General features: G+C 36.4%; 1 protein-coding gene across 6 annotated transcripts in view; it reads left to right on the plus strand.

Moving 5' to 3' along the window:
* PDE4D (phosphodiesterase 4D) overlaps positions 1–27,536 on the plus strand; it is a 1,617,209-nt gene that overhangs the window by 1,204,897 nt on the left and 384,776 nt on the right. Inside the window, exon 1 of one of the 6 annotated variants that reach the window (XM_023210498.1) lies at positions 17,350–17,566. The exons of the other annotated variants lie outside the window; for them this stretch is intronic. Within the exon in view, the coding sequence (XP_023066266.1) occupies positions 17,478–17,566 (89 nt within the window). The 5' untranslated portion in view covers positions 17,350–17,477. Of the gene's footprint in view, positions 1–17,349; positions 17,567–27,536 lie in introns of those variants that run through there. 6 annotated transcript variants of the gene reach the window in all.

Below are 27,536 nucleotides of genomic sequence, written 5' to 3' on the forward strand. Positions count from 1 at the left end.
TTTGCAGACTTGTTTATATGGTTGTTTTACAGAATCATTGGTCTGTACACTTCAGTGTGTTTTTGTAGTGGCTGGTAGTGGTCTTTCCTTTCTATATTTAGTGTTTCTTTCAGGAGTTCTTGTAAGGCATGTCTGGTGGTAACAAATTCCCTCAGTATTTGCTTGTCTGAACAGGATATTATTTTCCCTTCACTTATGATGCTTAGTTTGGCCAGATATGAAATTTTTGTTTGGAATTTTTTTTTAAGAATGGTGAATATTGGCCCTCAATCTCTTCTGGCTTGTAGAGTTTCTGCTGAAAGGTCCACAGTTAGTCTGATGGGCTTCCCTTTGTAGGTGACCTTATCTTTCTAGATACCTTTAACATGTTTTATTTGATTTCAACCTTGGATAATCTAATGATTGTGTGTCTTGGGGATGACCTTCTTGTGAAGTATCTTACCAGGGTTTTCTTCATTTCCTGAATTTAAATGTTGGCCTCTCTAACTAGGTTAGGGAAGTTCTCATGGATAACACCCTCAAATATGTTTTCCAAGTTGGCTTCATTCTCCTCATGTATTTCAGGGACACCAATGAGTCGTAGATTCAGTCTCTTTACTTAATCTTGTATTTCTCAGTTTTGTTCATTCCTTTTCATTCTGTTTTCTCTATTCTTGTCTGGCTGTCTTACTTTAAAGAGCCAGTTTTCAAACTCCGAGATTTCTGAGATTTTTTCCTCCACTTGGGCTATTCTGTTATTAGTACTTGTAATTACATTATGAAATTCTAATATTTTCAGCTCTATCAGGTTGGTGACATTCTTGTCTATGCTGGCTGTTTGTCTGTCAGTTCCTGCATTGTTTTATCATGATTTTTAGCTTGCTTCCATTGGGTTTCAACATACTTCTGTACTTCGGTGATCTTCATTCCAGTCCATATTTTGGTGAATATTTCTGTCATTTCAGCCATCTCAACCTGGTTCAGAGCCTTGCTTTAGAAGGGATGCGGTTGTTTGGAGGAAGAAAGGCACTCTGGCCTTTTGAGTTTTCAGAGTTCTTGTGCTGACTCTTTCCCATCTTTGTGGACTTTTCTACCTTTAATTTTTGAGTTTGCTGACATTTGAATTTTTTTTTCCTTTTATCGTATTTGATGACCTTGAGAGTTTGATTGTGGTATAAGGTGGAATCAGCTGACTGGCTTCATTTCTGGAAGATTTTAGGGGTCCAATGCTCAGCTCCCAACTTCTGGACTGTGTGCACTAACTCTGGGGTACTTGTATGAGGCCCCAACTTTGTTCTCTCACTCTTCAAGGTTTGGAATCCACTCAGCTGGGGTGTGCTGAGATAGGATAGCTGCAGTAAACTGCTAGTGGTTGCAGGGGTGCCTGCCTCCCTGCAGATGTTCACAAGAATGGCAGAGGCAATGCAGCTTAGAGAGGTGGGCAGGAGGCACTTGCTGGAGCCTGTGTGCACAGTCACACTGGAGGTGGTGTTGGCTGGGGGTGGGGTGGTGGCAGGCACAGGTCTGAATGCCTTCTCTGTGCCCCACAAGCAGGAGTAATGGCTCAGGATCTACTGTTCTCTGTGCAGCGCACATGTCTACTTTTCAAATAATTTGATGAACTGAGTGAAAATATTGAGTTGAGAGTAGATGATTTCATTCAACTATGCTTAGAACTTTAACTTCTACTTATACAATTTTTTCTTCATTTTAAAACTTTGAACCAAATTGGCTTGTAACATAAACTAATAGAGTCTATTAGTCATTTGGAATTATTTTCAAAGATGTGTCCAACATTCTAGAATTTAAAGTTTATATCCTCAAATTATAATTGCTTGTAAAGTTTACTGGTTTGTTTCCTCAAATGATCATTGCTGGTTTATATATATGAAATATTCTCAAACATATCAAGGTACAGATAAAGCTATGAGACACGTAAGCTTCTTCTATTGTCCATTGGGTAGATAGAGAAATGGATGAGTTGGTTTATTTAAGCTAATTACTAAAGGAAATAGAGAAGCCTTCAGTCCTTTCTGGAACAAAACAGAATTAAATATTCATTACATGAGGGAAAGCAGAATTTCAAACAAAATAATGAAATTTCCTTGGAGTCTATCTTCTAAGAAGTTTAATGGATTCATTTAACATACATTTATTTCACTCCTACTATGCTGGGCAGTCCCAGGGTTATACAGCCCCAGGAGGTTCAGAGTCTAGTAGAGCATGAGCATATTCCACTCTTTTTCTTTACAACACTCCTTTAGAGAAAAGAAGACTGCAGTTTGCATTTTGCCCTGGGTAAAAAACAAATTAGAGATGTAAAGAAACTTTGCTAAGCACTACAGATGCCTTTGACGTGTTTATTCCTGTTGACTCATACCTATATCTCACCAGATAACCTGTAGCATATTCATGCCCAAATTTATCTTTTTCTAATACTTTAGTTATAAAGTTCTTAGATAACCTGAAGAAGAATGGATATGAGCTTTTCACATCTATTGTAGGTTCACTTTCAATTCCAGAGAAATCATGGACAGACCTTTTTTTCAGCTAAACAAGGTATGGTAGTGTAACATCCGCAGTAAGATCAAAAACCACCTTAACTGAGTACGAAAAATATTTGATGACACGGTAGTCTTCAAACTAAGTTGAAAAGATGCAAATAGTACATATATGCCAGTACATATGCCAGTGTCTTGAATATTGGGAAAAAGGAGGATTCAAGGTGGGAAAAGTTCATGACATTGTTTCTCTAGCTCCAATCTTTCCTGCTCAAGTCCTTGCAAGTAGAATCAAAATATCAATTGTTCTGAAGTGAATTCTGCTTTTATTATTTCACTCCCTTGTTCAGAAACACTTGGTAACTTTTCACTTCTAAATGTAACAAAGGTCCCACACCTAACATATCATTCAAGTTCCTTCACAGTCCAGTCTCAACCTTTCTTTCCTTTCTGTTCCTAACTACCATTGCTCATAATAGAGTGATTTACCCTCTCAGGGATGTTCAATCTTTTGGCTTCCCTGGGCCACATTGGAAGAATTGTCTTGGGCCACACATAAAATACACTAACACGACAGCTGATGAGCAAAAAAAATAAAAACAAAAAACAAAAAATCTCCTATAATGTTTTAAGATAGTTTATGAATTTGTGTTGGGCCACATTCAAAGCCATCCTGGGCCATGTAGCCCACAAGCCGTGGGTTGGACAAGCTTGCAGGTCCTAAACTCTGGTAATTTCACTACACCTTGGATATTCATATTTCTGGAAAGCAGAGGCTGCTTACACTTTTTATAGGGTAATATCAATCATAACGTTTAAGTGTTTAATAAGTATCAATATTTATCTCATCTGACTCTCAGAACAGTGAATTAATTCACTTAGCAAATAATATCAAACCATTACCACTATCCAGACCTATTCTAGTTGTTGGCCAAACAGCAGTGAATCAACATGTCTCTCCTCTGAAAGAATTTAATTTTTTTTTTTTGTGGGGAGGATAGGACAAAATATATGAAATACATAAACGCATTCAAAATTATGTCATGATGGTTAGTTCTATGAAAAAAAGTTAATGCAGAGTAAAGAAATAGTAATGGAAGTGTGATTTTAGATTAAAAAGTCAGAATAGGTATCCCTGTCTGTTAAACTGACATTTAAATCTTAACAAAATGAGTGAATTATGCAGATTCCCAAAGGAAGAATGTTTCAGGAAAAAGAAATAGCAAGTGCAAAGCCCCTTAGGAGAAGGCACATTGTGTTTAAGGAACAGGAAGAAAATGAGTATTGTGGGAACCAAGTAAGCAAGAGAGAGAATAGAAAAGGAGTCAGAAAGAGAGGAGAAGTCTTTTGAAAACCAAGGTACAGAGTTTGGATTTTATCCCAAATGGAGTGGGAAACCAGTAAAGGTTTGGCATACATTTTCATGGCAAAGAGAAATGGCATACATTTTCAAAGGATCACTGTGGGTGCTCTGTGAAGAATAGAGTTGCAGCAAGAGTAGAAGCAGGGAAAATGGTTATGAGGCCACTGCAATAGCCTTGGAAGGAGACAATAGTGATGGCAGTGAAGATGGCAAGAAGTGATCAGATTCTGGCAATGTTTTGAAACCAGAGCTAACTGTGTTTGATGATGGATTTTTACATAGAGTGAGAGAAAAAGAGATGAGTCAAAGATGATTCAAGGATTTTTGGCCTGAGCACATTGGAAATGTGTGTTTTTATTTATTGAGCCTGGGGAGTTCAAGGGAGGAGTAAGTTTAGTGGTGGGGTGGTTCTGTTTGAGCATCTTGAGTTTGATAGTCCTGTTTGTGAAAAATGCTTGGAGCGCTACCCCATTTACGTCCATCCACTCTAGAATTCTCCTGAGGCTATGGCAGACTCAGTCACTTTCCAGTCTCAGGCACCTGGGGGCTTTCTGCAGTACAAAGAAGCCTGCTGAGACCATTTACAGGAGTTTTTAACATTCCCAGTGGCAACACTCTAACATTGAGGGTCCAGAGTTGGTGCTCATATACTCCGGGTTCCACATTCTCCAGTGGGACAGTCCTGAGGCATATGTATATGCGGTCCCTCAAAAGGTCCCTGGGGAGATTGGGCCCCATCTGCCCCTTCTTATTAATATGCATTCTATTAACTTTTCTTCCTTGGCTATCCCATTTCCCCATCACCTAACTTTTACTTCCTAGAATCGCCTTCCTGCCTCTTCTCCAAATAAACTGTCCACTCCAAAATTTTGCACAATTTCCCTGGAAGGAATTCAACCTAAGACTATTGAATATCCATATGTCAGTGTCCAAGAAGGAGATTGATACACTATTCTGAAAACCAAACCAGGCAAAATATCAGGGATGGAGATAAAGTTGGGAGGCGTTCGTCTTTTTCACAAGCCTATTCAAAAGTCCATTGCACAATAACTGGATATGTGTAGTTTTCTACACAGACTTGTTCTCATCCTTGTCTGCCTCATGTCATCTCCTCCACATGAATACAATGATTTTCATCAATGAATGCTCTGAACTTTGAGCAAAGGCCACAGTAGAATTTCTAGATAGTAGTAGATTGAGAAGTGATGATAATTGATTGAGAGCCAAGGGATCTTGGGGACTTGTCTTGAATTTGCATTTACATAGAAAGCACGTCGTTTTTATTTTTGACATGTTTATTTGTGGTGGGTTTGGAAAACCTTGTAGTGGTTATGGAGGGACACCCCAACCCATCCTTTGGTGTTGCCATTGCTTTTTAATTATGATTTGTGCTAAGCCACACATTCTTATTTACCTAGCTCAGGGTTCTAAGCATGTTTTTCATGAAGGTTTGATTAGGAAAGTGAGTAGCAATGGATGAGCTCCTCAATAAATACATAGCACAGACACTGACTGTACTCACTTCCCAATCAATTGTTCAACTGAATGTGAGAAGTCATTTTCTCTCCTGTTTTGAGTCAGCATATCACATAACGCACAACTCTTCCTGCATACATTGTACCATATTCCACAGTAATTTATTTTTTTGGGAGAAGTATCTAAAATTTGGTTTTTCCTGTTGAGCAGTTATCCAGATAATTGCAAATCAGTGGAATCATTTACATGAATAAAGATTTTTATTCTAATTAACATGCTAAATCAAGCACACCAAATGTCTCTAATTCTCATATTACTCAAATGGTAATATTTTTGTCAGTGACTATTATATGAAATTTCAGGTGCCTAATGCATTTTCAAATGGCACTCAAGCATACTAACATTTTATAAATAAATGTCTCCATATTTTTAAGATGAATGGACAATTTTTGATTTTTAATATAGTCCCCAATTTTCAATTTTTCAATTTTCTTTTACCAATTGGAAAAACAGCATTCATCAGAGCAAAAGAGCAAGTTTCGCAAGTCATGGGAACAAACATAGATGCTAATTTCCTATTTTAGGAAGTTCTTTTTAAAGCATTATCATTAAGAAGCATAACTCTATGGAATATTTATGTGCACATTTAATAATAGAGAATTCGGATGTCAAGTCTGTGTGTTACTCAAACCCATATATGCATCCTCAAAAAGCCTTGGAAGTTAATCCTCAGCTGATGAAAGCTAAGCAATTGCTCTGGAAGGATACTTGAAGCTCTTGGCTCTTGGGGTGAAGGTACAGTCACGAAAACCTCTCTTCACAAGAGGGCGCTGTGCAAACATCTAGCTCCTCATAAAGGAAAATTTCCTTGCAGACTGACACGAAGTGGGTTTCTTTACATCTGTTAGGAGTTCTGCTCTTCATAAAGGAAAATTTCTTTGCAAACTGGCACAAAGTAGATTTCTTTACATCTATTAAGAGCTCCGTTTCTTTCTCTCTCTTGCTTTTTCCTCGCCATACCTCTTCTTAGGCTCTGTAAGGCAGATTTCTTGTCTTCTCTAGTTGTGCTTCTGCAAACTGCATCATGCTGCTTCTATTAATGATTTCATTTTAAATAATACCATCATAGGTGTTAAATGATGTGTATGCTTATCTGGCTTCTCAGGACTTCTCTCTCTGACCACTTAACATCTCACCAATGTGTAAAGTATCTGTGAGACATGTTTAATTTAATATGATTCAAAAGTCTTTACTCTTGACCTTTGTTTGAAGTCCAATAAACTAAAAACCTAAAATTCCTGGTGGGAAAAAAAGAAACTTGACTACTCCAGTTTTTTAATAACATGTACTTCATTTATTCTGATCATAAAAGTCATCATTTTTATTGTAGAAAATACAATCATTATGGAAAATAAAATTTTAAAACATCTATCATTCTATTACCCAGAAATAACTTGATCAACATTTTGGTGCATATTTTAATTAATAGATTTTAAATGAGAAATGCTTTTCAGGAGTAATTAGATTCTACTTAGTATTGACAATTTTATAATATGCTTTTAAACAAAGTATTAACATTAACTTTTTTGGAAAATGCTACTTTCTGCTATTTATAGCTATATTAGCTATTTTCTCTGAACTTCTGCTTTAATGAGTTTATACTAGAGTTGCAAATACACATTCTTTGAATGTACTTGAGAAGTCGATAGTCTGAATCTGAGATTTTCCACAGCTCTTGGAGCACCTGAGAGCACACTAGCTTCTTCCACGACTCTCTGCAGTACTTGCTCCTTCCTGATAGGATGCCTTTGCAAGCGTACAACTCCAAACATGGGCTGAGTGTTCAGTAGTCATTTGTGTTGAGTTCTTCAGTTTCATGGAGACTAAAATTAGGTTTTCTCTGTCACTCTTGTGATGTCATCTGACCTTGACCTGCATTTCAAATTGCTGAGAAGTTAGCAAGCTGACTTTTACACTAGCCACATCAGAAATAATTGAATAAAAATAGAGTTATTGAGGTTGAGATTTTTTTTTCATTTATTAGAAAAGTGCTATGTCTTGTTCATAACAAGACCGAACGTTTGTATAATGTTCATTTAAAATATATCAAAAGGAAACAAAATAATAAAACCCACAGAAAACCTAAAAACATCCTGCTTACTAAAACATCTCTTGATTTATAAATATCATAGTTTAGTCTGTACAATATCAGTAACTGTGGAAAGTTCCCAGTCATCTCATTCCCAAGTGCTTGACTGACTTATAACTTACCAACAATTTTCTTATTTCAGAGAATTCCAAAAACATATTACCTAGGACTAAACTGGAATAAAACTTCATGGTTGATAGCTTTTATCACTTAAATGGGTATTGATTTGGATAACTCATAATCTTGAGCATATCTTTAGATTTACTTTTTATCCTGAATTTATTTTTGTTAGTAAGATTTAGAAATTCAAATTTATTTTGTGCTTTATATGACATAGGAAAAACCACATTGTCTTTCCTGTACAAAGTCGACTCTTCAAAACGGACTCCAGAAGAAAACATAGAGACTTATAACTTAGGTTCAACATAGGCACAATCCTAAATATTATTCAGATGAGTCTCATCTAAATAATTGCTCTCATGATAATCACCTGTTAAGAAGCAGTCTCTTAAATGTCACTGTTGGAATCTGAACAATAGATACACAGGTGTTCACTGCAAACTTGTTTCAATTTTTCTGTATTTTTGAAAATGTTCATAATACCATCTTGAGGGGGAAAAAACTCTTTTTGACATGGCAAGTATCCTAAATTTTTACTCTGAAACAAGTCTTATATGCTCTATCAAGTTTATATTTTAGACATCCCTAATTCAGCTCATTCTGGACTATTCCAGGACTGATTGCCCTACTAAGGCATGGTTACTTTTTTCTTTATGTGTATAAGAAGGATTCAAAGGGACCGTTTGTCAGTTTTCATGTTGTGAGCGGTATTGAGAAGAAGCTTACTACCACAGGTTACAGAGATATTTGTTCTGAGGTAAGATTCTTTCTGGTTTGGAAGCTTTTGTAAGGAGGCACCAGGACCCATCTCTGTACCCCCAGTCATGAAGCCCCTATTTAGACCCACTGGGCTGAAATAGGAACTTCTGTATAAATGTATCTCTCCTGTGCTCTTTCCACTTTAACAGAAGAGTAAGAATTAACTGGTTGAGGCCAAATATTTCCCCCAGGCCAGTGTTACAGACTAGCATTTCACCAAAAATACCTCCTTTGATTTGTTTTTAATGTTGATGATCTGAAAAATCATCTTCTTGGGTTGTTTGTTTGTTTGTTTTTTAGAGATAGGGTCTCACTCTGTCAGTCAGACTGGAGTGCTGGGGTTCAGTGGCACAATCACAACTCGCTACAGCCTCGATTTCCCAGGTTCAGGTGATCCTCCCACCCCGGCTTCCCAAGTAACTAGGACCCCAGGCATGTACCACCATGCCTGGCTAACTTGTCTCTTTTTTGTAGAGATGGGATCTAGCCATGTTTCCCAGGCTGGTCTCCAACTCCTGGGCTCAAGATATCTGTCCGCCTTCGCCTCCCAAAGTGCTGGGATTACAGGCATGAGCTTTATACCTAGTCACCTTCTTCTTAATTATATACATTTTTTTTCTTAAATGTATATAATTAAAATGTAATTTTTTATTTCTGTAAATATTTTCTATTCCTTCTCTTCTTGTTGCCCTGATACTTTAAATAAATGTAAGCCCTGTCAAATTTTTTATTACCCTTGAGTTACAGTTTTTGGTTCATTCAGCTCTAAGTTCTCTTTGGGCATGAATTGTGTTCATCATTGACTACTAGCAGGCAGCTGGCATAGCCTGGGGCACGTAGGAGATGCTAAACATGCATTTGTGAGTAGAAGGAAGGAGGAAAGGAAGGGAAGGAAGGAAGGAAGGAAGGAAGGGAGGGAGGGAGGGAGGGAGGGAGGGAGGGAGGGAGGGAAGGAAGGAAGGAATGGAAGGGAAGGATAGAAGAAGGGAAGGAAGGAAAGAAGGAAGGAAGGAAGGAAGGAAGGAAAGAGAAGGAGGGAAGGAAGGGAAGGAAAGAAGGAAGGAAGGGAAGGAAAGAAGGAAGGATGGAAAGAAGGAAGGAAGGGAAGGGAAGGAGGGAAGGAAGGGAAGGAAAAGGAAGGGAAGGGAGGAAGGAAGGAAGGTGGGCAATAGGGAGGAAGTAAAGAAGGAAGGGAGGCTGGTTGGTTTGATTAGCTGTTGAACAAAATTCCATGTAGAAAGTAGCTTGCTAGTCTATATCTTTTAGCTGTGTTTATTTCAAAGCATTGTGTGTTTTTGTTAGGGTCACTTATAGAATATTTAGAAGAATAATTGCTGCCTCATGCATTTCACCATCCAGTGCCTGGTGAGACTTAAAAACCCATAATTATAATTTTGTTTCTTTGACCAAAGTTTGTTTTATTTTCAAATATAAGTTCAATCCCTTAAGACTCATCTATAGCATATATATCAAACAAAAACAAGTCAAATTTAACTCAGAATTTTGCTATAAATGATTTTACTGAATATCATCTGACCAATGAAATAACAATTATGTGTTCTCAAATTACTTCTACATTTTTAAGGTAGTAAGTTTAACAACAACAACAAAAAATCTCTAATATAAAAATGGCTTATTCTCTAAAATTTAGAGGTAAGCTACAGTTTTCATCAAGACCCCATTATTTAGCACTTTCCAAACTTGGGAAAGTCACTTAACTCAACTGAACCAGTAGAAATAAAATTAGTGGTAACATTGAAAGCAAAAACCAGAACCAGTCCTATTGCCTTATTAATAATGGCCTAATTGTGTAAATGACTGTTATAAATTTCTTACCTGGTCCTGAGAGATAGCTAGTATGTGGCACCCTAAGTTTTATATAGTCTGTTACAAAACAAAAACAACAACAATAAGCTGTTTTCTTTTGCCGTTACTCAAACATCCGGATTTCTATTGTAGCCCCTAGCACATTGTTACCTTTGGTTGGATGGACTGAAAAGTGTTGCGATTTTTCTCCTATGTAGAATATTCAGAGGAAAAGTGCAGGGCAGTCCACAATGCATACAAACACTGACAGGATCACTTTTCCTTAAGCCGAACTATACTCTAGGCCTTCTGTCTCTCTAGTTACCACAGTTGAACCCACTCAGCCCCTACTTACAGCCTCAGTCCCACCCCAGGCTCACAGGCCAATTTTGTCCCTGGAATTAAGAATCGAAAGATCTAGGGTAAGCCAGCCACAATGGAGACAAGATTTAGAGATAAGCAAAACTGACTTGGAATCACATGTCTGTCGTATATTACCTCTGTGGTTTTGGCCAAGTTCCTTAACCTCTCTGAGTCTCAGATTTCTCATCTATAAAGTGGTGATAATAATGTCTGCTCGTGAGTTGGCAGATTAAGTGATATTATGTAGATCTTATACCTGACACCAATTGCTTTTCCTGTGAAAGTTCAAAACTTCCCTTATGATTTAGTTCTTCAAGGAAGGGGACCTGACCTTTTTCATTCCTGTATTTACTTATATTCTCGGCATGTATTGGTTAACCTATAGGTTTTGCAATTAAGAGGGACCTCAATTTTGACCTCAGATCTGCTACTCATTGGCTATATGATCATAGGGGCAAGTTATTTCAACTTCGTAAGTCTTCATTTCTTCAGTGGTGATACAGAATAAAATAACATAAAGCACATAGGTAAATTATTATGAGGATAATATAATATATATTATAACCTAAAATTCTGTGCAGAGTCTTCAGAATGCTTTCATGTAAGTTACTCTATTCAGTCCTCTCAAAAGCTCTTTGCAATGGCTCTCTCTCAAATGAGAACCAAATGGATAAGACATCATAACTCAGCAAGGTCAATAAACACCACAGATTAAACACCAAATAAGTGGATGATATCATCATAGTAAAATGAGGAATTAGAAAAGTTACCATGACATTATGGTGATGTTTGGTTCGTAAACTCATTCAGTGCACAGCAAGTGTCCAAGTAAGGAAGGGGTCTGAGGATGACAGGTACTCAGGAATGGGGAAGTTTATGACTGGTGGCTCCAACAAATGGATAACCAGATTTAACAAGATATTGAACAGTCATAGAAAAAATCCATAGCACTAAAATTTAGCACGTGAGATTTTTATTTAGGGATTCTTGGTATTGGGGGTCTTTTTTTTTTCTCCCAAGGGAGTGATTTTGTTTCTTAGCCTAGCAATTTCATCACTGCTTTTGCTTATTTGTAAGCATAATTCTGAAAAGTCGGAAGAAGCCATTTCTTTCCTTATTTGGTGCGTGATCAACAATAAAGGTAGCATGAGTTGGAATCAGTGTTGCAAATGATTTCCCAATTAAACAACCTGTCTCTAGGATCCCATAAGTTTTCAAAAAATAAACAGAAATATTTCTGTATTTAGGAGAAGCTTACGGTTTTGAACAATCGAGAAATTCCATCACCTAGTTTTAGTAAAATTTCTTGCCACCTAATTTTTTTAGATCTTGTAAACAAAGTTCATAGGCTGTTTCAATGCTGCAAATAAAACATTAACATTTCTTCATATGATTAACCTTCAAAATATAACAGCTAATATTTCATTCTTGCACAAATGGGATGTAAAGATTTCAAATAGAGAAAAGTGTTATCTATCAAAACTGAAGGCTGATATTCTTTTTGAAACTGATAAAATGGTATGCCTACTTACCATGCTCATGAAGTAACCAATTGACAATTTTTAGAACTTGAAAATGTTTCTAACAGTATAAAAATAGTTTTCCTACCTCTCCCAAAAGCTTACAAACATCAGTAGTATGTGCCTAAAATTTTGTGCAGTTTTCAGAATGAATTACTTTATTCAGCCCTCTCAAAAACTCTTTGCAGTGGCTCTCAAATGAGAACCAAATGGGTAAGACACTGAAACTCAGCAAGGTCAGGCAACGATCTTCAAGGTCACATGGCAAGTTCGTGGCATAACTGTGACTCTAATCTCTAATCCCCTTTGCAAGTGCTGTCCTGAAAATTTGCCCAATAGTGTTTTGATTAAAAAAAATTAATCAATTGATCAAATAGGAAAAAGAAACTAAATAAGCCTTACCTAAATTGCCTGTTGTGAATTTTCGGCCCCTATTTAGGCACATATAAGAATATAATGTAAGTGGTCCATCTTGTTTTTAAGATGCCCTGAAAATATTTGGTTTGTCAATTTATTAAACCAACATAATTGTGGTGTTTATGTCTCTAGACTATTTGCTAAGCACTGAGTACCCAGATGAAAAGCAGACGTAATCCATGTTCTCATAGTGTTTAGGTCTATCAGGGGAGTGAGACACTGAGTAAGTCTTTACTAACGTGATGACACTGACAAAGAGGAAGTGCAGAGTGCAGTGGAGACATCACCTGGTGTGGGGAGGCAGGGAAGACTTCCGGAGGAAGTGAATTTCAAGATGTAATCCTATATCCACCACTCTTTCACTCACCAGTCAATAGCTAAGTAGGATTTTTATTTAAGACTGCATTCATGAATAGAATATTAAATAGAAAGAATGTTTATGACCTTTAAAATTTTCATATGCAGAGAATTGAACAAGACAATTAGTGACACCAGAAGACTTTTACACACTTGTTAGAAAATTGTGTTAAATTCTTTATTTCAAGTGATTAGTCTACACTGATTTCAAGATTTTTAAAGAATTTGAGTCTAGAAATATTTTTTGGATAGTTAGAAAAATATCTTAGGGATTTGTCAGTCATTTAGTAGATACTCAATAAACATAAAATTTATTTTCTTTTTCTTCCATTTCTTCCTCCATGGTTTCTTTCCTTCAACCCCATTTATCCAAGTATTCAGAAGGAGCTTTGTTAGTTTAGTGAATAGAAAAGTTTGACTTAGTTATTTTCCAAATTGCTAAAAAAATTCCTAAACATAATGTAGGTAGAAACCTTAAGTGTCCAGTAAAACATTTTGATTCACAATCCGTAGTTGTATTGATTTTTTATCATTATATTTAAGCATGCCACTTATTGATTGTTTTAGTCTATATCCTGATTTTAGCTCTTTAATTATAATTTGTGTCTGTTTGTGTCCTGGGTCATATATGAGTAATGAATGCAATTGTAGACGCTTAAAACACAGAGCATGCTTTCCCAGTGTTCTTCAGACCATGAGGTTCCTTCAATTCTGTTAATGCTTTACTGTTGCCAAATCTTAAAATAATTGTCTCCCATTTCAGAACATGGATTAATTGGCCTTTCAATCAAATAGACTCATATAAGGTTTAGAATGAACATTTGCAAGCAATTCAAAGAAAATTTTAGTATTATTTTGCAGCACTTCATTTGGAGAAATAACTTATGTTGATTATGATAAGTAATGTAACAAAAATCATTTTTTACATTTACTTGTACTGAATGGACTTTAGTTTTAAGGAGTACACAAGTCCCGTTGTCAAACTGCCTTTTGTCACACTCTTTTGCAATCTATCATTCTGAAGATAGAATTACGACGACACCCTCATCAGAAGTAGATGGTAAATAACAGTCTGTTATTTGCTTCCATGTTAACTTCTGCTGGCTTTGAGTCTGTAACCAGAGACTATTTCAAAATACAGCACTATCCTGAAACCCACTATCTGCCTGCTCTGGTTTCCTGAAGCAATGTCTTTCAACCTAACGCAACCCCACTGATACAACTGTTTATTTCTCTGAAGTTCAGTTCAACCTTCTTCTCCTCTGTATGCCTGTTAACTAGAGACTTGATGTGCAAGTAATTGAATGCCGATGTGGATTATGTTTAAATTATTCCACTCTCAAATTTGAGAGTTTCATTTTTATTCATAGTAACTATCTCCTATAAAGGAAATTCTGAGTTTCTGTGTCAGACACCGAAACCCAAATTTGCCATTTGTAACATCTGGAATCTTGGAACCAAAATCCCAGAAATATTCAAGAGACAAAAGAGATGCCTTATTTAGAGCTCTGCAGAACATAAGAGCTAAGTTATTGGCAGAAGATGGGCATTTTGCTGATACTTTAGGGGGGTTAGAACTTACATGGATAGCAATTTGGATGGGAGCAATGTTTAGAATTCCGAATCCAGTTTCCCTGGGACATATAAAATTAGTTTGCACAACTTGTAAACAATAAATTGTCCCAGGGATGGAACATCTCTCCTTGCTCTTCAATCGTGCTTTTACTAAAATTCATCTAGAAAAATAAACACTTAATAAATGACAGTAATTAGAATGTTCAAAAGATGTCTTCTTTGTTCTTTTCTACTCTTTGATACCCATGAAGTAAAAATTATAAACAGCCTATTGTAATATAAATGCTAGTAAAGATTCATCCTAGAAAATCATTGTATTTAATTTCTTATTTTTTCCAAATGTCTAAATTCTCATGTCTGTGAAATATTAGCCAGTTCTTAAAAACAATATTGATACTTATATTTGAAATCAAGGCTTAATTTTGCTCACGATTAATCTCAGAAATAAGTAGCTTATTTCTATGACCTTACTGAGGCCTGGTAACCTAAGCGGGATTATGTGTAACTGTGTGGAAGAAATGAAAAGGAGGCGGTAAGTAATTATTTAAGAAAAAGTAACATTAATGTTGGCAGACACTTCTTGTGTCTGTAACTGATTTCACACTAGGAAAATGAAGCAGAGTTTCGATTTTCCTGTTCATAATTTCGCATTTACAGTTCCATTGTTTTTATCTTGCTTAACTGTTCTAGATGTCTGCCTTTACGAAGCAGAGGGGAAAGAAGGAAATGTTTTTGACAGTAATGAAAATGACAAGATTGGTTCTCCTTCCTTGTACATTTTTAGAAAAAGTTGAACATTCCCTAGCAGATTCATTCTAGATTATTCGTATGTCCTTATAGTTTATCAATTAGATATCCATTAATTGAATATCCTTTAAAAAATGTAAATTGGTAAGCAAAGGCAGTTGATTATTTGTGAAAATGTGTGCTGCTGTCTGTAACCTAAATAGAAAGATGAGGGTTTTCTTGCTATCAGTAAAATTGGGATAACAATGAAAATTTTTTTCTGCTTCCTAAGTCATATACATAGACTGTAGCTTTTATTAGAAATCAGTGACGCTGTTTCACCTACAAAATTTTAAACACCACCGGACGAAATGAGAGCTTTGTGTTGCCTGGAGGGTGAAAAAAGTCCATCTTTGCCAGCAACATCCCTTCCACTCTTTGGCTTGTCTTTGTCGCCTCCCTCCCCCTCCCTTTCAAGTCACCCCACCCCACCAGCTCTTTACACAGATTCCTCCCCTTTTCACACAGATGGCCAGTTATCTTACACTGTCTAGCTTTAGTCTCAGATGAAGACATTCTACTAAGCACCAAGTCGTTCCGCTCAGTACTAACTCTGCCAGGAATGTGTGTATTTCCTAAGAGCTACCCAAAATGGAAATTAAATAGTTTGAAAGAATTAAATGATAATGGTAGCATTTCATGCACCAGAAGGGCAGATTGGCATCAGTATAAGCACCTTTTCAGTCCTTCTTTGAGAACACCAGGAAAGTGGCTACCTGTTTTGCCCATGTGAAATTTGGATTGCTATACAAAAGCAAAAAGACAGTTTGTGAACTATTACAGTATTGCAAGTTGATTCAGAGAGAATGTGTTGTGTTTATTTTTGAACTCTGTGCTCCTCCAAGGTTGCTGCTGTTCAGGACAGTTCTCACTCACCCACTTTCTTTGAGTTCATGTGTCTGATAAGGAAGAGGTGAAACTGTAAAAATGTTTCCCATTACTCATCTCCAAAGCTGATATGAAACCTGTAACATTCTTAAGAACCCCTGGTGTGCTGGATGCTGTTGTGAAAATAAGCATAATGTTTAATGCTTTTACTGAAATTATATGAAGATGCAAGACTCCCTTAGTGTACAAGAGACAGATAGAGCTTTAGAGGTCTCAAAATTTCAGATATGGTGATGTTCACTGAGCTCAACTATTGGTCAATTTTGTCCAGTTCAGAGAGGGTTAAATTCACTCTTGGACACTTGAAGCCTCTCTAATCTTATCCTGGAGAAGTGGCGCTCTCCCTTGGTTTACAGTTGAGGTTACCCGCGGGGCAGTGTTTGGACACGGACTGATGAAATTATGCTGCATTGTTAACATTGAATACCACTCAGTGGTGACGACCCATGACGGCACTAGGGTCCTTTGACTCCATGGGTACACTATCTTGAAATAGATGCTTCCCCTAAATGTCCTGGACTCATAAAACATATGAAAGATTCTATTTGGCTTTCATCATTTATTTAATTTGATAGAAAGTTGTTTTAAAGGATTTATCAGAGTTAAGAAATGTTTCTAGGGAATAGAAAATGGACAAGATAATTGATCTTTGTTGTCAAAGTCATGCATTGTAATGCACTCTCTAAGGTGACGCAGCAGCTCCTTGAGGGGAAAAGCTGCCAAAAGCTCTGAAAGTGATCTACCTGTTTTTCTCACACTGACTTGTAGAGAGGCACTGGTATTTTCAAGACAACTAAATCCTGTTTACATCCTGTGGAAGGTTGACTAAGAATTATATCCATCTCTTTTTAAGAGAAGCTGAAATAAGGAAAATTATAGTTGGCAGTTAGCTGTGTGAAATTTAGTAATCTTTTTCAGATGACCCAGTCATAGGCATGTATTTACTTTTTCAAAAGTTTTAATAAAGCCCTCTGGGTTTACAGTTTTTAAAGTTCACACTGATATAAAGGTTTACCCACTTCAGTTACACCTTTCATTGTGTGTGCATGCATGTGTGCATGCATGTGTGTGTGTGTTGTGCTTTTCAGGAGTGGCATGTGACTATGCTGTTTAATTAGGGCTATATTTAAAAACAAATTTTCGAGGGAGTGTTTCTCACATTAATTATGAGATAAGGCCTGAGTGAAGCAAGCTCTGTTGCAAAGCCCAAGTGTCATGCAGCAGGAAGTCCTGGCCATCCCTTCCAGCCCTGCCTCAGCCAGCCTGCCACCTCTCAGTCAGCGCATACCACTGCACAAAGGAAATGCCCTCACTCAGCTACAAGTGCCTCCTGCTCCGTGCGGGGCCTCAGGGCCCCAGGGCCCGGCACCAGCTCTGACTTCTCGTGGTTCCTGTGGATCTTGGCATCGTCCTTACAAATGGCTTTTGTTTGGGATCCTCTGGGAGCCACGGTGCCAGGACCATCTACAGGAGCCAAATCAAGATTGCGTTTCTCAAAGTCCTACAGGTATTGCTGTTTTCCTTTTGTAGCTAGGAAGAACTGCTTAACTGCCTTAGGCCCCTTGCAAATAAGCCCTAAGTTGACCTTCTAACTCCTAATGCTGGTTAATTTGACAGTATATGAAATAAGAACCAAGAAGATGATGCAGAAGTTGAAGAAAGTTGACTGACTTTAAAAGCTAATTCTGAGAGTTAAATGGCAAACTTAACAAAGCATTCATATTACTGCCACCTGAAAAACAGTGTATTAACTTGTCTAATGGCTTAATATAGTCAACCTAAATGTTAGGGAAGAGTTCTTGTTTGACTAAACAACAACAAGAACACTACAGTATTCTTTATAAGTGTGTCAGGGCACATCCACATGAAAAAATTGAAACTAATGCTGTTTCAGGGAATTATTCAGCGTTAATCTTGCCCAACAGAATTAGATGCCATGAATTCAAACTAAATATTTTAATGATCTTTTGTTTTTGGAAATCATTTTAAAAATCTTGACCTCATGACTTCACTAAACTGTCAATGACTGTTTTACAAGAAAATCAGCTTATTTTAACCAAATAACTGGAAAAAAAGAAAACACTTTAAAAAATCTTGGATTTCCTTCTCATTTGCGTATTCTAGGTATTAATAAAGAGAAGATTGATTATTCTTTATTATTGTTTATAATAAAAGCTTTTTTGTTTTTTATTGATTAAAATTTATAGCACTGAAAGGTATCTATTCAATCAATAGTAAATAGAAGTGACATTGTTTGCAAAATTTTGGATATAAGGTCTTTCTTATTTAGACCAAATGTAGCACATCTGGAAGCTGACAGGCCTATGTAGAAATGTACATTAACACAGGATTAAAATGTATTCTGATTTATTTGCCTGCATATAAAACATTCAAAGTTTGAATTAAAATGATTTATAAGGATTAATTATTTGCTTTAGACAGTAAAGAAGACAATGTCCTTGGAACTTTTAGGGAACTATAAAATCAGAGAAATCAAATTTAAAAATTTGTTATAACAATGCAAAAGCAAACTTTGGCAAGAGATAAATATAATTTTTATTTGAAAAGAAACTAACGATTTATTACATTAGTTTGTAACAGCTATAAAATTTGGTTGAAAATTTGAAATTATATGCCTACTATGTGCTTTGCATTCTGTAGAATGTGATTCTCATGTTTATTATATACTAAATTGTACATTCAGAACTTAACATCAATTATTTGCTAACTTTACTGTGCATATTTCCAATATATGGTGGCTTCTAGGCTCTCTTCATCACTGAGATCTGATCGCAAGCTCCTCAATATCATAAATCTCCAACTGCTGAATAAAGTAAAAGCAGTAGCTTGATGGACTAAAGAATTTGAGAAATCTCACGAAATGCAAAGTTTAAGCTCTACTCTCAGTTTGGCAAAGATAATTTTATCTGAGGTGTTATGATATGATAAAAATTTAAAGCTATATGATAAATATATTTTTTCAAGGTTCCTTTGGTCAAGTTCTGGCCCTTTTAAAAATATATGCATTAGCAGCTAAGGATAACTTTTTCATCTATTTGGATACCTCACATCTGTAATTTTAACAAACTTAATTTGTAACAAGTTTAAGAGGTAAGGATGACATCTCAAATATCCATCATGAGCCCGTTTCCTTTGGAAGCTTCAGAGACTTAATCCTTCCTTTATTTCTCTTAATTTGAGTATACAATCTCCCACATAATAATTATTTTTTTGTATGTGCTGTTTTCACTGTTTGGAGGTTCTAGTTTATCTTTCCAGTTGCACTGCAAACTCTTTGAGGTTTGAAGCTTCTTTATATATAGCAAGAATGCCAGTAATGTCTATTTGATAAAGTATCCTGTTACCCTTTCTTATTTGGCATCACCCCGTAATGCTTTATTGGCATAACCAACTTGATATGATCATATCTATCATAAGTTGAAAAGTTGAATTGAGTGGAAGGGTTAGGGAGGTAGGAAGGCAGTTGGCGACTGGCTCTCGCATTTCTGCAGGTCCCTCACTCATCCAAAGGAGATTATGCATTCAGCCACAACAATCTACTGACAATAATGCAAAAAGGTACTTATTATATAACTTAAAATTTTTATCATACCATAATACCTCAGATGTACCATGAGTATATATATATACAGACACATATACACACCACACACAGGCACATGCACACACAGTTAAATGCTATAATTATCTTCTGAAGAGCATAGTTTTATTGCATAGCATTCTTGGAATTAAAGGTGTTAAACTATTTGATGTAAACATGTAAAATATAATGTCACAGCCTTGCTTTTGCATTTCTTAATTTAAAAAAATATACAAAATCCTTAGATGGTGAAAGTAACTTAAGCTTATCTTGACCTTTAAGAGGCTTTGGATATGATTCCATTATTGAAGCAACTGAAAGAACTGAACATTAGACAAATTTCTTCACTGAATTTCTCCCATGTATTTTATGAGCAGTATTTTATATCTTGGAAAATCTTCAAATGTGCCTATTGTGGTGTCATTTTTCTTTGACTGTCAAATGGATAATAATGCATGATACTGGGAGTACACTTACCTTTAAGCTGGAGTATTTTTATTTGGCATGGCTTTCGCTCCCTGGTAACATTCAGGCTAATGGAAAGCCAAGTCTGTAAGATATGAAATTCAATTAGTATCTGATTTGTTAAAGTAATAGCAAATCATATACATTTAATGAGTGTTGACTCTTGAGAAATACAATCTTAAACAGTTTACAATGCTCAAAATAGATTTGAAAGTCTTTCAGCTGTGACAGTTTTTTGTCTTATGTGGTTAAAATAGATTTTTATAAAAAAACAAAAATGATTAATATATAGCTTATTAAGTTTGATTTGAGGCAGAAAGAGGGATTGAAAGAGAAGAGGGAGAGGGAAGGAAAGGCAGGAGAGGGGAGTGGAGCAGGGCCATGGGGAGAGGAGTGAGGAGCAGAAAAAGAGAGAAAGCAGAGGATTCCATAATAAGGAAACTACTTTTTCTCTGTGAACCCAGAAGAGAATGCCAACTGTGTTTTCGGTAATGGGATAAGTGTTAGCATTAGGACACTGCTTACAAAGATGAGTACTATTTTTGAGGGCAAGGTGCTGATTTATCTGCCTAGGTTCTGGCACATGTGTTTAAAGATTCACCTAATTACGTTAGAGCAATGCCCCCCGCCTCCCCCCGCCAAGTATTATAGAGAAGAAAGAGGAGAGTGATGTGCTCATGTTAAATTTGAGAAAACAATGTGGATAAGTTTATATTGGTTGTTTAAATATAGTACCTTAAAAAAGATGGGGAAAAACTATCTGGGAAGTAAGGAAAGAATCAAGGAGCAAACATTTAGAAAGAGTGTGGACCCTGACAACTCCAATAAGAGAACACTAGGGAATTTTGTATTTTAAAATATATTATTGTTTAAAACTACAGTAGTGTTCAAGGAAACTTTAAATAGAAAATTACTCTTCTGGAGATGATTCTGTCTTCCAAAGAGAACAAATCACGAAACATTTCCTACTTTCTGTCTTCTTAAAAAGGGATGTTAAAAGGAACATTTTATGTGATGAGTATGGGGTAGGTACTATGTAAATAGAAGAGAAAGTCACTCAGGGTACATTTGAATGTGGGGCAGAGATAATTCCATAGCATTCCACAGACCAGAAACAGAAAGTGTCTTCTAGTTTTCTTGCCCTTTATAGTAATAGGGTTCATGGGACAGAAATTCTCAGAAAATCTCCAAGTCTCATTTTTGCCAATTGTTTCAACATCTTTTCCTTCCCAGCATTTTAGCAGAGCTGCCAAACAGGTGATTAATTAAGTACGTATGTGCATGCTTATACGTGATGTAGAAGGTCTAATGAGTAAATTTGTTTGGTATGACATAGACTGAACAGTAGAATGATGGAGGAATGACAATCGCATCAATAAACAAAAGTACAAATGATATCTGGGCTATGAAAAGATAAAGCAATATTTGCCCAAACAAGAAGATCTAGATGTCCCTAAATTATCCCCTGTATTCTTAGGAAGTAAAGATCAAATCTGCAACTTTGATCTGGAAATTGTATAGCAGCAGATATGAACAGGGATCATAGGAGAGTGTGGTCTCATAGCTACTCTTTGCTACTTCCAAAACCTAAGTGGTAGCACATCAGTGATTGCCCAACCAAACTGCACAATTCCCATGAGAAAAAGCTGTCTTGAACCCACATCTTAGAAAGGGAGTGAGCGCCACCTGTGAATCAATACACGGGGACGTAACTTTCTGCATACCCCAAGAATACCTCCTGTTGCATAGCACTTTTTAGTTTTCAAAGCTTTTCAGATGTAACAGATGTGACAACTGTTGTTTTTAGTGTGCTACAGCTCATCTCACTTAATTATTTAGGGTAAGTGAAAAGGATGGATGTAATTAGTATCAAATAGGAGAAGAACAATTGGAAGTTCAGGGACTAGAGACCACACACATATGTGGTTAGAAAGTCCAAAGTAAGAACAATAGAGCTAATCTGTATTGGACACTTACTATGCACCAGGAAGCATTCCCAATCCCATACATGCAGTAGCTCATGCATGTCATCCTCCAAAACAGCCTCGGGAGGTAGATCTAGCATTACCTTTATCTTACAGATGAGGAAACCAGGCAGAGCAAGTTTAAGAAACCTGCACAGGTATGAATTCTGGAAGTCTGTGTTAGAACCGGGACTGCTGGTCACTCTCCCACCTCCAGCTTCCTGACCAGATCCTATTAGCACACAAGGAAAAAATTCCATAATGACAGGCATTATTCTAACAGATGTACTATCTTCTCTACTTAACTCTGAATCTTTCTCTGAAGACAGAACACCATGTGATTTGTTATAGAATAGGGCTTAGTAATCAGTTAAAATATAAACTGATTAAATAATATCTAAACTGTCCTCTAACCTAATTGATATTGGTTTAAACGAATGCTAAGCAAAAGCATCAAAATAAAAATATTTTTATATTAAAAAAAAGAAAAAGGAAAATGAATCAGTGATTTTATATTGTCTGCTTCTGCCCGCTCCTGGGTTTTGCTTCATGGGCTTCCATCTGGCTCATTTCATCTGGCCAAAAACATTGGTCATGTGGTTGCATTTTACTGCCAAAATATTACTCCTTGGCCAGCAGTTCAGAGGAGCCAGAAGATTCTCTGAGCTAGAGAGGTCAACTTCATCCTGTGTCATGTCTATTTATTCTACTGGCATAGTCTTGACTATTAAACTAGGCTTCTTAATGATATTTCAAATTGTGAGTAATGTTGACTAAATTGAAAATGAAAAAAACAATTCGTGTATAGGCAACATTTATACCTAAGAATAACAATACTGCTAACAACCATTGCATATTGTCAGAAGAGGTAGCATGGTGTAAGAGGAGAACTTTGGCTCTACAGCCAAACAGACCAAGCTCCAGTGCCAACTCTGCTGCTTTCTTGATTGGGCAGTTTTCCTAACATCTCTGAGCCATTTCCATGTACATAAATAGAAAATAAAAATATCTACTTCATAAGGCCATTGTGCAGATTAGGTGAAAGCATGTACACGAGTACAGGACTACCTACCACCCCTTTCATAGCATTTTCCAAGTCTTTACTAACATTTCACAAATTTTGTGAAGTTTCCTTTGTGAAATACATTTTCAGATAAACTGTTATCATTGGTACCTCTGTTGGTCACAGAATAGTACAATAGAGCTGCCTTATAAATGATTACCTTATAAGCAACTTGCACATACAACCCAGGCTCACCTTAGAAAGGTAGTGTGCAGGAATGATTGACAGTTGGCTAGCTCTGCAGTCACACTGCTGCTGAGGTTCACATTTTCACATTATCACTTGTAGCTATGAGACTTTGGGCAAGTTACTTCATGTGCCTCAGTTTCCTTATCTGTAAAATGAGGTGTTATGAGGATTAGGTGTGTTAGCCATGTAAAGTGCCTGGCACATAGACAACACTAACATAAATTTCAGCTATTATTAATGATAGAATGTAAGCTCCACATGGCAGCAATTTTTGTCCTTTTTTCCACCTTTGTATGGCCAATGCCTGGAAGAGTGTCTGGTACATAGTAGGTGCTTGGCGTATATGTATTAAATGAATGAACCTATTAGCAAATGTGTTCCAATTCATGGCAAGTGTGAGGACACTGTGCTTCCTTTTGCCACATTCATGGGAACAGGGGGTTAGAGATGAAGGAACCTGATGGTTCATTTGTTCAAACTCATTTGTCTTACGTTGAAGAGCTTGAAGATCCTTAAAGGCCCCAGGGTCGTGCAACTTGATAGTGGCCTGGCCAGAGCTAGAACCCTGGCTCTGTGTGCTTCTGTGAAAATCTTTGTTCCAATGTCCCACCCCCTGACTTCAGTACATATGCCATCTAATTCAATGCCTTCAGTAAGGCAGCCAAAAGAATAAATGATTTGGAGCACACTTCTTGCAGACAGGAGAGAGTAGAAGAGTCATAATTGGGCAATGACCATGGAAGGACAGGTTTCTGAACAATAGACTTATCCAAGTAAAATTATGCTCAGACATTTTACTTACAAATCTAAAAATCACTTGCTACAACAGCTACAATAGGATTCTTGTAGGGAAGTACCACTTTGTAAACAACATTTTTGTAGAATGCACTATATGCATTTTTTTCAAAATTGAAGGAAAGCCCCATCTCTAACATTCAAAAGAATCTGTTCAATTATCAATGTAGACTAGAAACAGAGATAGAGAGGGGAAATACAGTTTGAGTGTTTTCTGTCTTATCAAGACAGCGCATGGAACAACCACAGGCAGAAAGATTACAAACTCTGTAATAAATATAAAGCTATTGATTTTATAAGGTAGCCTGCAGGCTATGGACCAGCACAGAGCTCTGTCAAATATGGACTGCCAGGAGATGTACAAAAAAATCAAGGTGACTAAAGAAGAAAAGACACTCCCCACTGCCAAGGGTTTAGAATCATGCTGTGGGTATTTCTGATCATCATTGTGAGAATGGTTTTCACTGTTGTTAAAAGGATACCATTTCTGAATGTGTAATAGGTATGAGCGTTTATGCTTAATTAGTAGTTTGTAAAATTTATACTATTTATTTTCATAATGTTGATTTTATGATTTCAACGAGTACATTTTTGTCTTTAAGTCATGAAGTGGTTGAGCCCCCATCAAGTGATTTTAAGAGACGGTACTTTGAGCAGCTGGATCAAGGCCTGTCTGATCTGGGCAGAGCAAATAAGGAATACTTCTTATGAAAGAGGAAGCATTCAATTCCATAGACTTTACCTTGGTACTCCTTGTTCTGGAGGCCTCAGCATCTATCATGTTCTTTGCCACAGTCATATACCCACCTTCTACCTTGGCTCTCCCTCCTCCTAACTTCCATTATTTTTTCTACCTTTGAACTATAATTGACAAGCCTTTTTAACTTTGACAAGGGGCTGAAGAGAGGTGTCTGACTTTCCATAAGGCTGGGTTATATAAGCACACAGAGTTGAATCAGAGCAAAAGAAAATTCCATCGGCAAAGGAAGAGTACTATATGGTACTTTAAAACTTGTTCGATTGTATTATTTTATTTATTTATTTTAGAGACAGGGTCTCTCTCTGTCATCTAGGCTGGAGTATAGTGGCATGATTATCACTCATTGCAGCCTCAAACTCCTAGGTTCAAGGGATCCTCCAGTCACAGCCTCCTGGGTAGCTAGGACTACAGGCACACCCTACCATTCCTGGCTTAAAAACAATTTTTTTTTAGAGTCTGTTTGCCCAGGTTTGTCTCAAACTCTTGGCCTCAAGTTATCCTCCCACCTCAGCCTCCTAAAGTGCTGGGACTACAGGCATGAGCCATGGCACATGGCTCAAATTATGTAATTCATTAGCTGGTAATAGTGTAAATTTGGAAGAGAAAAACTAAAATGATAAAGAGGAAAGATGGATTTGTGAATAGAGTAAATATATATTACTGTAATTATGTTAAGCCAGTAAAATGCAAAAGACAGTTCAAAGGTGACAAGTATGTAAGTCACATTCCAAAAAAAAAGAAAAGAAAAAGAAAGCTTTGAACTGAAGCTTTGAAAAGATAAGTTTTGTGGTGAGCTAAAGAAATAAACTCTATAAAAACAAAACCCTAAAATTATTATAACAATGAATGAAGCATTCAAATATGAACAGAACAGAATGTAAAAGATCATTCAGGCAGTAAATGTTCACAACCAGCTCTCCATGGGGGGGGGAGGGGGGCGGAGGGCACTATTTGTAGTAATTGCTTATTTCTGTGCAAAAAAGTTCTCTCACCCACCCATTTCAAACTGCAGAGGTCACTAAATGTGGAGTTGGCAAGAGATACATAGTACTATATACGGTGTTTCTATCATATAGATATGATAGACATAAATTGCCCCCAAAACATAATAATAGTAAAATGTAACCAAATCATTCAGAGGTTATGAGTTTTGAATACTTATTTCCCTTGTTTTTAATGTAATTTAATTATATTTAACAACTTTTATGTAATTTAATTTTTAATAACTGTTGGGTGTTAACAACTGATTTATAAATACTCCTAAAAATGTAACAGGATGTAGTGAGGGACAAAATGGATGTGGTCTCTGCTTTCATCAAGTTTACATTCTGGTAGAGGAAGAGAGAAAATAAGTTAACAATAAATAAAATAAATAGAGACTGAGATGAGAAGTTCTGCTTGGGGAAGCCAAGGAAGCCTTTTTAAAGAAATTGATAATTTATTTGCATATAAGTTCAAACATATCCATTCCATACATTTGTGAGTACATTTGTAGTTCTAGGCAAGAAACTCAGAATTGCACAACGTCAATGGAACCATATAAATATTGACCTCATTACTGACTTGTTTTCAGTCTCCAGTCTCGTGAGTGAATTTGCCTTTGCTTCTCTGTTATTATAAAAATACAATGAGAGAGAGTAAAACAAGGAGGAAGATGAAAAGATGTAGGGGAAGGAGGAGCAGTTTACAATATACTTTCTATTATATTGTTTCACACTATCTCAAAAATTTTTATACGTAGAAAATACTAAAGCAAAGAAAACTGGAAGTTAAAAATCAATAGCAGTAGTAATAGCCCTATAGTAGGAACCTTGTTTTGTTTGAAATACCTGTCCATGACTGCCTACAAAACATAAACATCATAAGCTAAGAGTAATTATGAGGTTACTTTTTTATTTTCAAAGAAATAATACAAATTTTAAATCTTGAATTAAAAGGAAAGCTAGCCAGATGAAACTTTTCCAACACACAAATTTTTAGGATAGAGCCCATAAATATTATGTTTCTAATGCTTGTCACTTGATCCGTTTTTGGCAATTAACTTGCCTTTAATTGATTTGTGGATTACCCACTGGAAGTTGCTATGGATAAAGGAATGTAGTGGCAGAGTTTGTTTATATAGAGTAACAAAATAGACTGGCTGGGAGGAGGGGTTTAACTGCAAAATATCCTTGATTTTCAGGAATTTTTCTTGTCACATAATGGCAGTGTTTAGATAAAGAATGGAAAATTAGATGAATCTGATTAGTGTTCTCATCCAAACGGAAGATTTATGTCCTGTTTAAGAATCACATTAATTTGATGACGTAAGTACATTCTCTAGTGAAAGAGTGGCCACTTGAGTGGAGGAAAAAAACAAGCAAAAAATCTCCTTCTGCCATCTTCAGGTTGTACCTGATGAAAAGCTTTTATTTGTGAGTTCTATGAAGTATCACTGCCCTGATCTCAGACGAACTAAAAGATGAAAACGTTTCATTACTCAAATAATTGTTTATCTCTTAACTGGTTCTAGAAAAAAATAACTGTTTACATCATAACTGGTTCTAGAAAAGGACTATATATTTTCCATCCTAACGTTCCTCAGTTTCTTTGTATAAAGTTCAAAATGCCTTGAGTAGAGGTGTTCAGGAGGTTCTCAGT

Source organism: Piliocolobus tephrosceles, chromosome 4, assembly GCF_002776525.5.
Source record: "Piliocolobus tephrosceles isolate RC106 chromosome 4, ASM277652v3, whole genome shotgun sequence".
NCBI classification, from domain to species: Eukaryota; Metazoa; Chordata; class Mammalia; order Primates; family Cercopithecidae; genus Piliocolobus; species Piliocolobus tephrosceles.